The sequence below is a fragment of the Perognathus longimembris genome, chromosome 5 (genome assembly GCF_023159225.1).
Source record: "Perognathus longimembris pacificus isolate PPM17 chromosome 5, ASM2315922v1, whole genome shotgun sequence".
Lineage (NCBI taxonomy): Eukaryota > Metazoa > Chordata > Mammalia > Rodentia > Heteromyidae > Perognathus > Perognathus longimembris.
Genome location: NC_063165.1, coordinates 75,548,039 through 75,563,445, shown reverse-complemented (window position 1 = coordinate 75,563,445; position 15,407 = coordinate 75,548,039). Strand labels below are relative to the sequence as shown.

General features: G+C 38.7%; 1 protein-coding gene across 10 annotated transcripts in view; it reads right to left on the bottom strand.

The window, feature by feature from the left end:
- Nucleotides 1-15,407, bottom strand: part of Mecom (MDS1 and EVI1 complex locus) — a 568,324-nt gene that overhangs the window by 40,675 nt on the left and 512,242 nt on the right. For 8 of the 10 annotated variants that reach the window (XM_048347157.1, XM_048347162.1, XM_048347160.1 and 5 more), the window contains 2 exons: nucleotides 6,994-7,096; nucleotides 1,838-2,054 (listed from right to left, as the gene is read on the bottom strand). In XM_048347157.1, coding sequence (XP_048203114.1) covers nucleotides 1,838-2,054; nucleotides 6,994-7,096 — 320 coding nt within the window. Of the gene's footprint in view, nucleotides 1-1,837; nucleotides 2,055-6,993; nucleotides 7,097-8,741; nucleotides 10,110-15,407 lie in introns of those variants that run through there. The other 2 variants (XM_048347163.1, XM_048347159.1) reach the window with 2 other exon arrangements.

The following is a 15,407-nucleotide window of genomic DNA, read 5'->3' as shown; positions in this document are numbered from 1 at the left end:
TTCTCTAGGAAGATTTACACTACATGGTGCAGATGTGCTAAAAGGGTGCTAAGAACACCCTTTATCCCCTAAAAAGATTTTCTTCTTAATAACTAGACTTATGCTGGAATTTTCCAAGCCAGAGACACATTCATTTGATGTAATCTTTTCAAGAATGATTATACTTAATGCCTGTCCATCATGAATGCCTTTAAAGTCAATGATCAATCTATATGACATCTTTCCTATGATAGACCTAGTCATGTGGAGAGGACTCAGAGCAGCAAATGGAAGGAAAGGAACCACCAAGGAAAGAAAAGAAACAAATGGCCAACTGAAATATATAAGTGTGGAAGTGCAACTCTGAGCAATTCCCATTCTCCAGTAAGATCGATTGCTACACCACCTCTCTATCGCAATACAATAATGTTCTTCCTGTTCACTTGAAACTCTTAAATACACATTCTAAGGACCATGTCTACATTTAAAAACCAACACAATTATTAAAATTGTTTGTGAACTGAGAAAAAGGCATTAGATAAAAATGAAATAAAATCCTATTTACTAGCTATTTACTACTCTGGTCATAAAGGAACATTTTGTAGCATCATTTTTGACACCATTTTCAAAGGGGATATTCCAGGAATGGTGTTTTCTTCAACTGATTTTTTTTTCTGTTCTTAAGTTAAATTCACAGTACTGTGAAGAATAAATATAAAACTGATACACAGTTTTCCTTGCCAAAAAGTAATTTAAAGAATTACTCCACTTAGACTCTCGTACTTCTTTTTTAAAAACTTTTAGAAATTATAACACTCAGAAATTGTACATTCCCTTATTCTCATATATATATATATATATACATATATGTGCAGTATAGATACTTCAAACTCAATGACTCTATTATACTGTTCTGCTAAAGGATTATCCACTTGGGGCTAGTGGCTCATACCTGTATTCTTAGCTACTCAGGAGGCTGAGATCTGAGCATTGTGATTAGAAGCCAACTTTGGGCTGGCAAATCCACCGAAAAGCTAGGAGCAGAGCTGTGGCTCAAGTGGTAGAGTACTAAAAATAGCTTTGGGACAGCACCCAGGCCCTGAGTTCAAATCCCAGGGCTGGCATATACACAAAAAAATTTCCCATCTTAAATGAGTAAGTGTTAGATTCCATCTTTTTTTTTTTTTTTTTTTGCCAGTCCTGGGCCTTGGACTCAGGGCCTGAGCACTGTCCCTGGCTTCTTCCCGCTCAAGGCTAGCACTCTGCCACTTGAGCCACAGCGCCGCTTCTGGCCGTTTTCTGTATATGTGGTGCTGGGGAATCGAACCCAGGGCCTCGTGTATCCGAGGCAGGCACTCTTGCCACTAGGCCATATCCCCAGCCCCATAGATTCCATCTTTTAAAAATCATCTAAACATAGCTACCTACTATTTTAGTGTTTCATGACATATGACTATTTTACTTTTTCACCCAGCACTCTGGAATTTTCCCATTAAATCATCATGCTCTTAAATTAAGCCTTCCAAATGACACAAATTAAATAATAATATATACAGGCTGAGGGTGTAGCTCAATTGATAGCACACTGTCCTAGCATAGACAAGGTACTAACTAAAGAAAGAAAGAAATTCCTGTCTTCTTCCTGACAACTACATAATAATTCCAACTTCACTGTAAAAACTTTGCAGATGTCCATTTCGAGGGGCATGGGAGACTTATTTCTGAGAATGTCACTAGCATGTCTGGCTGGTTCATTGAAGCTCCAAATTTCTCAACCGCATACATTCTCCAAATACAGGAAAACATGTTCTTGCAGAGTAACTCCACCAGGTTTGTGGGGCCATCTGCCATCTCTAACCTTTGTGAGTCGGGGAAGGCCTGGTCACATTCCTTACACTCCTGGATGGCGTGTATTTCTCGGAGCTCATTCTCACTTTCGAGTTTCTGTTGGAAGTCCTCTTCCACCATGGAAAACGCGGAGTGAGGCGTACTGCATGGGAACTTTTGGTGGTCTGCTAGTTCAGCCTTGGACTCAAAGAGCTGGTCACAGTCCTCACAGCGATATTGCCGTTCTTCTGTGAAAACAATTTTGGTGTTACTAGCATTTCAGTGGTCTGCCACCATAAAGCAGATATCTACTCAGATATACAGCACAGAATTGGAATTACCATCAGTTCTTCTGACAACCAATTTTAACGTGGTGTACAAGTAAAATCTACAGGAAGAACATAAACATTTGTTGTAGCTGTAGAACACCCTTCTGATCAAATTATACAATAAAATCTTTCTAGGTTCGGAGAACACTGACAGTAACACTGTTCGCTTACTGATCATTACTGTTTTCCTAAGCCAGGACAAGAATAGCCAAAAACCTGAGTATTGGAAATGGTGGGTCTGATGTGTATCCCAATTTTCAGATAAGGCTCAGAGTAGTTATAGATCCAAGAAATTCCATCAGGATCTGAACCTTCTTCTGCCCTACTTGCTCCTTCCTAGGCCAACGCCAAATTACATGGTGGGAACAGGCATCACTCAGGCCCGACTTGAGCCATGCTTAAGCCTAGTACTCTCAGTAAACCCGGCTATACATCAATATCCAACATCACTTAGAATGGAACACAGACTATTTTTACTCCCCTTCAAGGCTAACACTTAGGACTCCAGGGCCAGTGCTCATGGACACAGCTTTGTTAAATATCAAGCATATCATGAAACTGTGCTTCAGATCGATAATGGACTTGGTAGAGACTAGAGATAATGGAATTCTAGGGTGTCAGGCAGGGATGCTATTGTTGGTACGTTTTTCTATTCTCATAGCTGTTGTGAGCTGACTCTGCACAGATCACACAGATATAGCCACAGAAAATTTAAAAACAGGTCATGATGCTGAAAAGCACCCACAGCAGACCATGTGACAGAGCTGCTGTTTTGTACACCTGGAGCCAAGGAAGAGGTTACTCTTCAGTTATTCATTGACTATATGTTTTTGAGGAAATATTTTAGTCACCTACCAAATATCAGACTCTTTGCTAGGGAATATTCAAGAAACTCAAGGGGATACACATGTGAGTAAAAGACAACCTATATTGCATTTCATGACAGATTCATGCAAAAACACTAAGGGAATTCCAGAGTTTATGTCTAACCCAGGTAATCTGGAGGCAAATGGTTCAAAACAGGCTTTAGCATAAGTAAGAATTCGCCTGGTGATGTGACATTGGGGTGGCTGGGTGACGTGAAATAGGGGTGGGGACATTTCAGGGAATAGAAATAGCGTAGACTAGTGACGGAGATAAGAAAGAAAAGACAATGTTAGAAGGTGAACAATGGAAATACACTGAACTGCATAAAGATGGTAAAAGGAAACTTACTGAAAGCTGATAAGAATAAATTCCATGGTGGGGAGGGTTACTGGTGGAAAGGAGGGCAAACAGAGAGGCGAAGGAAGGTAAAGAGGATCAAAATACTTTCCATACATGTGTGAAGATGTAAGAATGAAGCTGTTGAGATTGCTTAGGGAAGGTGGGGATGAAGGTAAGTGATGGACAGGGGAGTCCGACTGATACACATTGTATGCATATATGGACATATTAAAAAGAAACACCTTTGTACAGGAGCCCAATAGCTATACCCTTACGAACACATAATACTAAGTGAAATGAACTCCATGTTATGGAAACGATTGCTGTAGCTACTTTCAGCGTGCCATATGTAATTGTAGCCTCTATTATTGATGATCTTCTTGAATCACCTTCCTGTGGTTGTACCTACACTTTCTCTGTATCTTATCTGAGTATATTGGAAACCGGGTATACTGGTATTAGAACTAGGAAATTGGAAGGGAATACCAAAATTGAGAGACACAGGGTAAAAAAAGACAAACAACTACAAAAGCAGTACTTGCAAACTGTTTGGTGTAAATGAACTGAACACCTCATGGGGGGGGGGAAGGGGAGGAGAGGGGGGAATGAGGGACGAGGTAACAAACAGTACAAGAAATGTATCCAATGCCTAATGTATGAAACTGTAACCTCTCTGTAATTCAGTTTGATAATAATAAATATACATATTTAAAAAAAAGAAATGTATCCAATGCCTAATGTATGAAACTTTAACCTCTCTGTAATTCAGTTTGATAATAAAATATATATATATATAATGCAGAAAATAATGAAAACAAATGAAGTATATGGCACAGTTATGGGAAGGGCGATTGTTGTAAAGCATGATGGGATTTTAGGGGGCATGAAAGGAGGGGGTGGAAATGAAGTCAGAGAGGGTGGCAAGTCACTAGGGTTGGTTTGTTTTAGGTCCATGTTTAGAGGAAATAGAAAGCCACTGAAAGTTGGGAAGTGAGGCTGTGTTAAGGATTGGGTTTTGGAATAGTTGCAGTATGACACGTCCAACAGAGAGGCTCACTGGGCCCCGATGCCATTTAAGAGACTGCTCTAGTTTAAACTAGACGAGTAACCGTGGAGCTAAACCATAAAGAAATTAGTACATAAATTCCACCACTTGTCAACCTTGAATGTGGATAGCTAAGGAAGAGGAAGGTATTCTAAAATAAATCATCTCAGCTCTGCAAACAGAAATCTTTAGTGACATTTACCAGTTAGAAGAAGTATTTTCTACAGTCTAAGGCAGGTTTTACACATTTGAGATCTGTATTCAGAGCTCAGCTCAAAGTCCAAGCAAAAACAAAACCTCTGGACCACACAATATAAAGCAAAGCTTTTCGTGGTAGAGACAGCAAATGCCTAACTGTGAATAATGATTCCACCCTAGTTGCCTAACCAGCAATGAATGGATAAAATGAAAAGTATGGTACTTACACAATGGCATATTATTCTGCTCTAAAGTAGAATTAAATTATACAGTAAAATATATGGAAGTAGACATCATCGTAGTACTGATCAAGATAAGCCAAGCTCAGAAAAGGAATGTGCTCATAAAGAGTCTAGATCTACAATATATTAATAATAACAACAATAATAATAGTAGCACATCATTGTAAAGGGGGGACTGCTTGGGAATGCATGGATGGGACAGGGAAAAGCAAAGGGTGAGAGAAGGTAAATATAATAGAGGTGAATTATATATGATGAAAGCAGTATTAGTGAAACACACTAAAAGCTTAAAAATCAGAGCATGAAAAGGGTGGTTATAAAAAAAAAGGTAACATAAATAAGGTGAATTTGATCCATGTAAACTACCCTACAAACTACCCAAACAACAGTTTAACAATGTTTTAAAGGGAGGTACTTTATGAATGGAAGCCCTTAAAACAGAAAAAGTCACTTCCATTTAGGCCTTATATGAACAGCAATTTATTCCTCTCAAAAAATAACTGTGTGCAAGCATTTTAGATCTCATGCTCACAGATGAATTGTGTGTTGGACTCTAAGGAGCCAGATTGCATTTTTTATCATTAGTGACCCCCACACTGCCCAGGTACCAATGCCCATTGAGTCCATTCTACCAGGCTAGGAACTCCAGGTTTCTAAAGTCATTTACAAGTGAGAGCTTCCAAGATAAAAATGAAAACCAATAGATACCCAACTGGTCAAACCTATAAAGAGGCAGGATATTTCTCAGGACAAGGAAGAAATATTCAAATGGAGATGGCCAGTCAATAGTAACCATTTCCTTCACACAGGACAAAAGCAAAAGCTAAGATCCTTTCCTTCTAGAATGTGGAAACATGCAAGCTTCCTGTGAAACCGTAGGTTGGTACTGGCAACTCTTCCCAGTGGTCTTCCAACCACAAAATAGTCTAAGGTCACCACTCTATTATGTCGAATCAAATTGGATTATATTAAAAGAGAAATAGGAAGAAGAAAACATATATTACATTTTCAGCTCTGTGATCTCTTACATTAACAACACAAGAAAAGTTTTCCGTTCATCTGAACTGAACAGTCGTCACTAATTATTACTGTTTAGGTCCTCTTGTACTTCTTTTGATTAAGAATAGGCTCTAGCAAAGATCTGGCTCTAAAATTTCCTCTTCTGTACTTTTTTTTTTTTTTTTTTTTTGGCCAGTCCTGGGCCTTGGACTCAGGGCCTAAGCACTGTCCCTGGCTTCTTCCCGCTCAAGGCTAGCACTCTGCCACTTGAGCCACAGTGCCGCTTCTGGCCGTTTTCTGTATATGTGGTGCTGGGGAATCGAACCTAGGGCCTCGGGTATACCGAGGCAGGCATTCTTGCCACTAGGCTATATCCCCAGCCCCTCTTCTGTACTTTTTCCCCCAAGTCCCTTCCTTTGCCCCTCCCATAGAGTCATAATGGCTAGAATTTACTCACTTCGTCCAGCAACAGGGCAATAGATGGGAGAAACATCTTCTAAATATAGGAAAGCTCAAAGCCAAGCTCTCTGACATGGTTCTTGTTTTGTGGGTTGTTTTTTTCTTTTTTGGTACTGGGGATCGAACACAGGACCTTGCATTTGCTAGGCAAGCTCTTTGCCACTGAGCTATATCCCTGCCCTCTGAGACAGTTCTTATACAATAGTCCAAAGCATTGACAAAAGTCTTAAGGTAATGTTTCCATTCACATATTTCAAATTCCTCAACATCTGCTATTTAGGGAAAAACTCTGATTATTTTACCTTGCCCATACTAGCCATCTGTCAGTACAAGAAAATGGACACTCCAAGAAAATGGATTCACCAAAAATGATGTTAAATGGCTCACTCCTGCAATCCTAGCTACTCAGGAAGAAAGTGGAGATCTAAGAATTATGGTTCAAAGCCTGTCTGGACAGGAAAGTCTTTAAGACTTGTCTCCAATAAACCAGCAAAAAGCCAGAAACGGAACTGTAGCTCAAGCAGAAGAGCATCGGCCTGGAGCAAAAAGCCAGTCAAGAACACAAGGCCTTGAGTTCAAGTCCCAGTACCAACACACACACAAAATCATCATGCTGAAAGCTGATCAAGAAACATCAGCCTCTTCCAGATGTTACGTCCCAGCTACCGAATGCAGGTGGGAGGGGGGCCCTCGAGGGCGTGGCACTCACCGTGGATGTGGGGCGCCATGGTTTCATGGGGATAGTCTTCACTCTTCATGAACAGCAGGAGCTCTTCCCCAGGTGCAATGTCTGCCACTACTCTATAGAATATCTTCAAGGACCAAAAGGGCAGGAAGAGCAGGGAAAAGACACAGAGAAGGGACTATTATTAGCAAAAGGAAAGACATACACCCAATACACAATAAACAAGATTCCTTTTATTCTTTTAATCAAATGAACTGATCATTTTTGTTTCATACACTGGGAAACAACCCTCCACAAGAAACAGAAAGCGATGACTCTTGCACCAGTTCATAAGTCTTTTCCAAATCCTACTCACTTCACAAATCACATTTTCTTGCTAGCAGGCTTGTTGTGTCACATTCAGCCTGTGTAATGTTTAACGAAGAACTTTCCCTTCTCTGAATTCCTCCAAGCACCAAGTAAACCACCCACATAGAGCCGAGTCCTGTCTTGTATTAGCCAGAAATAGGCCAGCTCACCTTGAGCTGCCCTCTTTGAGCAAGACAGCAAGGGTAGGGCCTTCTCAACAAGGTGTTGTAAAGAGCATGTGACAGAAATGGACAAGGTTCCTAGAGAACAGAATCATAGGAGAGTCTTGCCTTCTAAACACTAAAGCCCTCTCCCACCAGTCAGAAGGGTGTTGGCATAGCTCTGTCCTGGCTTTCCTTCCCCGGTGGCCACTCTTTGAAAACAAGCTTTATGCATGCCTCTTACTGATTCAGGCTGAGGTAGGCGATAGTGCTTATTTCCTTGCTTTCTAGCAAGGTGCTCATGGGAGGAAGGATTTCACCCATCTGTTACTGGCTGACTGTAAAGAAAGAACTCCAACCTGGGATTTCCCAGAGCTGCTACAGATTCAATGACTTGGTCAGTCACTGCCCAGTACCCAAGCCTGGGTACTATTCTCTTCATTGAGAAAAGCATTTCAGCATGAAATTCTTCAAGATGTTTATTCATTGTTCTCAACAACATTCTTAGGGTTTTTGTATACTAATGTGATTATATTAGTGTATACTAAGATTATTAAACAATTCTACAATCAGGTAAAAAGTTTTGGGAGAGTAAAGTTGTAGAACTAACTAATGAAAATTGGGAACGATTACTTTCTGCCACAGTATCTTTGTAAAAACTTCCCAATATTCTGAAAAAGAGACTTCTCACACAGCATCACCAGTGAAGGGTTTTTATTCTCTCTCAATCCAACCAGGGTAAGCAAGCAACGGGGAAAGGAGGGAGAGAAAGAAGGGCGGGAGGGAGGGAGGGAGGGAAGGAAGGAAGTTAGGAAGGAAAGAAGGAAGGAAGGAAGGAAGGAAGGAAGGAAGGAAGGAAGGAAGGAAGGAAGGAAGGAAGGGAGGGAGGAAGGGCCAGGTTCGCACGCGCGCGCGCACACACACACACACACCAGCAGAAACAAGATAACCTGAGGAGAAAATTTACACCTTAGAAACATAACCAAGAAAAGAGATTCTTCTTAGAAAACGCTGATATCAATTAACTACAATGTCTCATGATGTCTTCCTGGTATTTCAAATTGAGAAAAGCTGATTCATGAATAGTTTAGAAAATCAGCAGAAATGCTCATACTTTATTTATATTTGTCTATTTGTTTGTCTTCTGAAAAGCTGAAGACAGTAAATGTAAGTATGTGCCTTTTACTCCAGTAGGTGGCTCTATAGTCCAATTGTTTATTTTTCTATAAAGAAACCAGAGCACAAAAGTGTACTAAATTATACCTGTAGGAGAAGTGTGTTCTTCTTAGTTTCTTTCTTGCCATAACGAATTAATGGTTTTTCATTCAATAGAAGCTTAACTGACCCATATTCCTTTAGAGAACACAATGTAATACCTAAACATATTAGTCTACCATGTTCTACCGTAACCTTAGATTTTTTATATCTATCTAAAGATGGAATCCAGACCATCAGGAAAATTGTTCCTTGCTATGTGCTGCACTCCTATAAACAAAACAAAACAAAGCCCAGTAAACTTACAGAACTTTGTAATCTAATGTCCAACTTTCACATCCTCCTTTTGGAGATGCACAAGTAGAAAAAAAAATTAACAGATTAAAGAAAAATAATGATCACGCTTAAGTTTCCTCCCCCTGCCCCCCCCAAAAAAAATCCTTCCAGTTAAATACTTATTGAACGGGAATTAAATACTGTTTTATTCCACAATTCTATTTCCCTTTAGAAAACAATAGACTGCTCTCAACAGTTTTGAATCACCTCTCTTTTTGGCATCTCTTGCAAGGCTTAACTTATTAGTTTCCTTTCCAACAACATGTTGACATTTGAATTGTGACATATTAGAACTTTTCGGTGGCTTCTCGGAAATAGTGAGGTTAAAGACACAATAGCCTGCAAGACAGTCAAACAGCTGTAATTGTCTCTGTTGGAAAATGCTACTTACACACACATGCCAGGTCGTTTTAAGAAAGTATTATGATATCATTATTTCTTGGTAGTTCACTATTAATCACGTCTCTTTTAATTCCATTTTAGATTTACTCAATCCAGGGTGAACAGTACAAGAACAAAAGAAAATGATGGATACACAGTACCTATATATTACAAAGACAATTCTCGGTGCAGGGACATAGATCATTGCTGTAATTTCCGTGTAAGTGTCCAGATTGTCATATGAAGAATACTGAGTGCATAAAAAATAAAAGACATGGTACAGTGTTGATGTTGGCTTTATTTACTGGAGGTCAAAGGTGACATTCCAAGCCCTGAAAGGCAAGGCAAAGTAGAGTGGATCACCTTAACTTCAGGGGGTTCTTTTCGATTTTAAGTGAGTTTTTATGGTGCTCATGAAACTGAGGTTTGAAAAAAAAAATTGGCAAGTGCCAAACATAATGAGGGCAGCTTCTGGGCATGATTCTCCATATAGAATAAGAATGTGCCTCGAAGTCTTGTCTGCCTCACCCTTGAAGACTGACTCCCATACCCAAGGTGTTTCCACCAGTGTGAGTCCCGAAGGACCTTAAATACGTACATAAAATTAAGCATTTGGATTATAACCATCCAAAGGTATGATTTCAATATTTGAATCCAGAAATGATTACAAAAAAATTATTTTGCTTTCTAACAATAGTACACTAACAAGCTTTTGCAATGTGAGGGGAATGACTAAAGCTACAATTTAAAAAGAATTTTTTTTTTTTTGCACTGAAACAATCCCATAAGGAAATGATGGGATGTGCTCTTGGAGGAATTAAATCATTCAGAAAGGATTACGTCTATACTTTCATATTATAAAAGAGATCATTCGGCAAATAACAGTATCACCAAAAAGAAAAGTCTTATGAAGCCTTTTCTCATAGATATTAGAGAAGTAAATGTACTTAGAAAAACAGACCTTCAAAATTGGTGTACTCCCCAAACATCAACTGTATAACAAATCCTATAAATCACGTGTTAGCTGAGCAATGAACAAGAAGCAACAGACACTACTAATATAACCTCTCTGGTTTTTGCATTGGAGAAAAATGGAAAAGAGTCAATGTTTCTGTTAAATTCCATAAAAGATTTAACAAGTCTCCTTTCTCATCAGAGTTCTGTGGAAAAAGTTATCTAGATCCAAAATTTAAATGTTGTGAATCTGATATCTTGTGATGAATTCAAATGAAGTATATAAAGTAAAGGTTCAAAAATCTTAAACATTGGGCGAAAAGTTTGAATTGATAAAGGAGTTAGTTATTAATTTATTACTGTGTTGTCTTGGAATATTCATGTAGGGGAAAAAACAACTCAGTTACCATCAGTATATGTAAAATATCAGGGGAGCAGGTCCTTACAGTATAAGAAAATAGGATTATGTGTAAGTTCTGTTTTCTAATGAAAATTAATAAATACCTTTAAATGTGTTAACTCCTCCAGGATTTTATATTTGGTGCTAAAACTAAAATCTAGAGACATAACATGATATGAACAAGAGCTGACACTCCATACATTTGAGCTTTTGACAGTTGAAATAGCCTTCCCATTTTATCACATAAAATTAATTTTCTAATCTCTTAATGAATCCTTTTTTACTTTTCCATAAAGCATGTGTTTCTCTCTTTAGAAGCAGGAATATTTTATTTTAATCTTTATACACCTCAATTTATTAATATGTATTTATAGTACGTGTTCTAATAAAGGATTTTTTGCATAGTTTTTATTTACATAATGTGTTAAATACCCATTTGGTAAAATTCCAAGTGAAAAATCTTAATCATTTGAGTCATAGTTGTTCACTTTTAGATTAGTGAAATTTACAACATAATAAATATTATACATGTAGCTAGAAAGTTAATATTCCTAAATGCAATTTTTCAATGCGCTGGTCCTGAGGCTTGAACTCAAGGCCTGAGAAGTAGCCCTGAGCTGTTTATTATTATTGTATATATATATATACATATATATACAATATATACTATATATATATATACACACTATATATATTGCTGGATATATTTTGCTGGTCCTGGGGCTTGAATTCTGGGCCTCAGCACTGTTCCTTAGCTTTTTTTTTTTTTTGAGCAGGTGCTCTACCACTTGAGCCACAGCACCACTTCCAGCTTTTTCTGTGTAGCTTTTTGGAGATAAGAGTTTTTAGGCGTTTCCTGCCCAGGCTGGCTTCAAACTACACCCTCAGATCTCAGATTAAAAGGTATGAGCCACTGGAGCCCGGCGCCGCTGAGTTTTTTGGCTCAAGGCTAGTACTCTACCAGGTAAGCCACAGCTCCACTTTTGGCTTTTGTGGTAGTTAATTAGAGATAAGAGTTCTAGACAAGCTGACTTCAAACTGCGATCCTCAGATCCCAGCCTCCTGAGTAGCTAGGATTACAGGTCTGAGCCACTGGCACTAGACCCTAAATGTAATTTTTATACTTCATTTTAATCAAATTCTGAAACTAGCTCCAGGAATATAAACCATGTCCATCCTATTAATACAAGGCTGAGCTAGGGATAGAAAGCAATATTGACAGAGATTTGACATAGCTTATTTTTCACTTCCCAAGGGAACATTTTTTGCAATATTACATACAAATATGTATGTGTTAAGCAACCTTACAAATTTTATATGTGACACAGATATGGCCAAAGTGCACATTTGGGGAAAAGTTCTCATATTTGCAAAACTATTGGCAGCATCACCTTTTAAAATATAAATTATAGGATTCATTTATACAAGTTACAAAAATTTGGTTGCATGTTATTATGTAAATTATATATAGTGGAAAGTGGAATTAATCAAAATTAAGCATGCATCACTAAATATCCATTTTATTTAGTTATTTAAGTTGTAGAAGACAGCACTAAAGAGCATGTAGATTCTCATAAACATTCTGATAGGCAAGTTAATAGACCATAAAAGACTTTCAGGTGAATTCTGTTTTATATTGTGAAGGCTTGTGTCTAACAAAATCTTCCATCAAATTAATGAGGTTACCATATGTATCTATATGGGGTGGGTTCTCCTTGATTATCTTATAAAATAGAAAAATCCAGATCTACCAGAGCAGGTTTGCTGTCTAGTTTTTAAGGCAAAGATAGATTTAAAGTACCATGTTTGAACTCCTGAGACAGAAGAAAAATTCAGTATGCATAGGGGAGAAAACAAGCACGAAAGAAAACACATCATTTACTTTTGGAGAGATGAACAAGGCCTCATTGTTATGAATCCCCATTTATTTTTCCTGGTCAAACACTGGAAGTTTTATTTGTGTTTAATAGACTGCATTAGGCATGTCTAAAAATGACAGAAGTGTGAATTATGAATGACCTTCAACCTGTTCAGGAAGTTGTAATAATTGAAGTAATAGAGAAATGGACTCCTTGCAAAATCTATAAACTAGGAGACAACTTTTTCAGACTGTTGCTGTCTTTCACTTTGGAGTTGACTGCTGACTTCTTCCTCCCCCAGCTTCCAACATTTGGACTAAATGTTTCCTTTTCTATAGCTTCATTCAATGAACCACTCCGGAGTATGCGGAAAGCTGAATGAAATGTTCATGTTTGGGAAATGATTGGGGAGGAGGGTGGATGACAATCTGAGGTCTGAACAGAGTCAACATCTGGCACAAACACATCTGTGGGACTGCACAGAGGTGGCATCTGTCACTGTATCACAGATAAAGTGTGTGCTTATAAGACAGCTCCAGGAAGCATAGCCTGGATTCCTAGCCATGTGGAAAGCCCCAGCCCCAAGTCATGCGTGAAAGAATGACGTCAAGGTTTTGGACTCTGGTATAAGGTCTCTAGTATCCATCCTGAGCCTAACTTAATAAGAGGCAAAGTGAGGTATCTTCAGCAGACAGCACATAAATTCACTGGACTAAATGTTAGCTTTATCATAACCAAGCTTTGCCAAACCAGGCTATCTTTAGTGTCTCCAAAGAGAAGGTAGCCTATATTTATGTTTAGGATTATGGTCTACACTGAAGAAGATATTAATTGAAAGACTTGAAAAATAAGTCAGTTATGGTTTAGTTAACACGGGTAAATTGCTGGTGTTATCACCAGCATCTCTCTCTCTCTCTCTCTCTCACACACACACACACACACACACACAAATACACACACAGGTAATTGAGAAAAATCAGTTACTACTTTTCTATATCTGCTTCCAAAATGAAAATAAAAAAATCCTGATCCTGTAAGGCCAAGACATTCTTGGAGAGGCTTTTATTCTTCTTTACATCATTCACATTTTATCGTACAAAAAGAAAACCACATATGATTTATTTCATTTTTTTGTGCCAGTACTAGGACTTGAACTCAGTGCCTAGGTGCTGCTCTTTAGCTTTTTTTGCTCAACACTGGCTCTCTACCATTTGAGCCACAGGTTCATTTCTGGCTGTTTGGTGGTTAGTTGGAGATAAGTGTCTCAGACTTTCCTACCTGGACTGGCTTTGAATCTTAATCCTCAGGTCTCAGCCTCCTGAGTAGTAATGATTACAGATGTGAGCCAGGAGAAACTAAGTATAATTTCCTGAACAAAAGAATACAGAATTGGCTGTTGGGTCTCCAATATGGCAAGCAATAGGGATCTACATATGATGGTAGCCAAAGCCTACAATGGACCCAGCCTAGAAGCCACTCAACTTCTCTCTTGAACAACCTCGGAGAATATGTCTACAGAACTCACAAGAAACATCCACATCTTTCAAGTTCCGAGCTTCCTTCTGCTCTGAAAACTCCCTGATGCTCACTCGGAATGGTTGTCGAACATTTGGCAAACTATCCACCACTGCACTTTAAGGAAGCTAAGGATGATTTGGGGAGTGTTGTATTTCCTAAAGGGAGGCTTTTCTGGGATTCTTGGCCATCAAGTTCTCTTCCTAGAGGGCTAGAGGGCTGGGGGGGGGGAGCATTCTGAGGATGACCTGACCTTTCTACTGCCAGTGCAGTCTCAGAAACAGCAGGAGCCCGAGTGCGTGATGGCTTGAATGAAGGGTGATATATAGAAACACTAGCTACTAAAAATGTGCACCTAACTCTTCAGATGACCTTCTTTTTCAACTTACATGGTCCATGAATCTTTAATTTCAATCAAAAGACCCTTGCATAAATTACATCAGCTACAGCTGGGCACTGATAGCTCATGTCTACAATCCTAGCTACGCAGAAGGCTGAGTTCTGAAGATCCCAGTTAGAGGCCAGACTGAGCAGACAAATAAAAGAGTCTTATCTCCAATCAACCAGCAAAAAGCCACAAAAGGAGGTGTGGTCTGATTGGTAGCACACCAAGTCTTGAGCAAACACATCAAATGAGAGAACATGACACTTTGGGTTTAAGACACACTATCAACAAAGGCACAAAAATTCTATCAGTGCTGTGTCCTAGAGATATTTACACTGGGGAGAGACGTGATGCTGTTTGTTTTAGCATGTAAGTGTCAAATAGAAAGCTGCATCCAGAAAACTTCATCTTTGGGTGAGGGGAGTAGCTTACCACCCAGACAATTACCACCCCAGCCCAGCTTTAAGTCAGCTTAGGCACTGTTCACAAAGCCAGTCTCTGGGAATCGCCAGCTGGCATTCATCTTAAAACAGCACAGCATAACTCTGGTATAAAAGTAGAACTTGACTTAAAAGCAAAGCAAAGAAAATGCCCAAAGCCAATAATAATTTTAACATCAAAAGAAGTCATACAGAATGTGGACAGAGATCCTTGTAAAGGAAGAAAAAAATTAACAAATTGCCTGACTATAGAAGCAAACATTTTTTAAAGTGGGAAGTAGCTAACAATTTACCTTTTCTTTTAAAAGGAGAGTTAGCTTACTTTTATTTATTTTCCACAAATTGTATAAGTTGAATGATGCAGAAAAGTGGATGTTTTCATTCCTCATACTAAGAAAATAAGTTAATAATTGAGCCCATAATACACCTGTAATAATAGCAGTG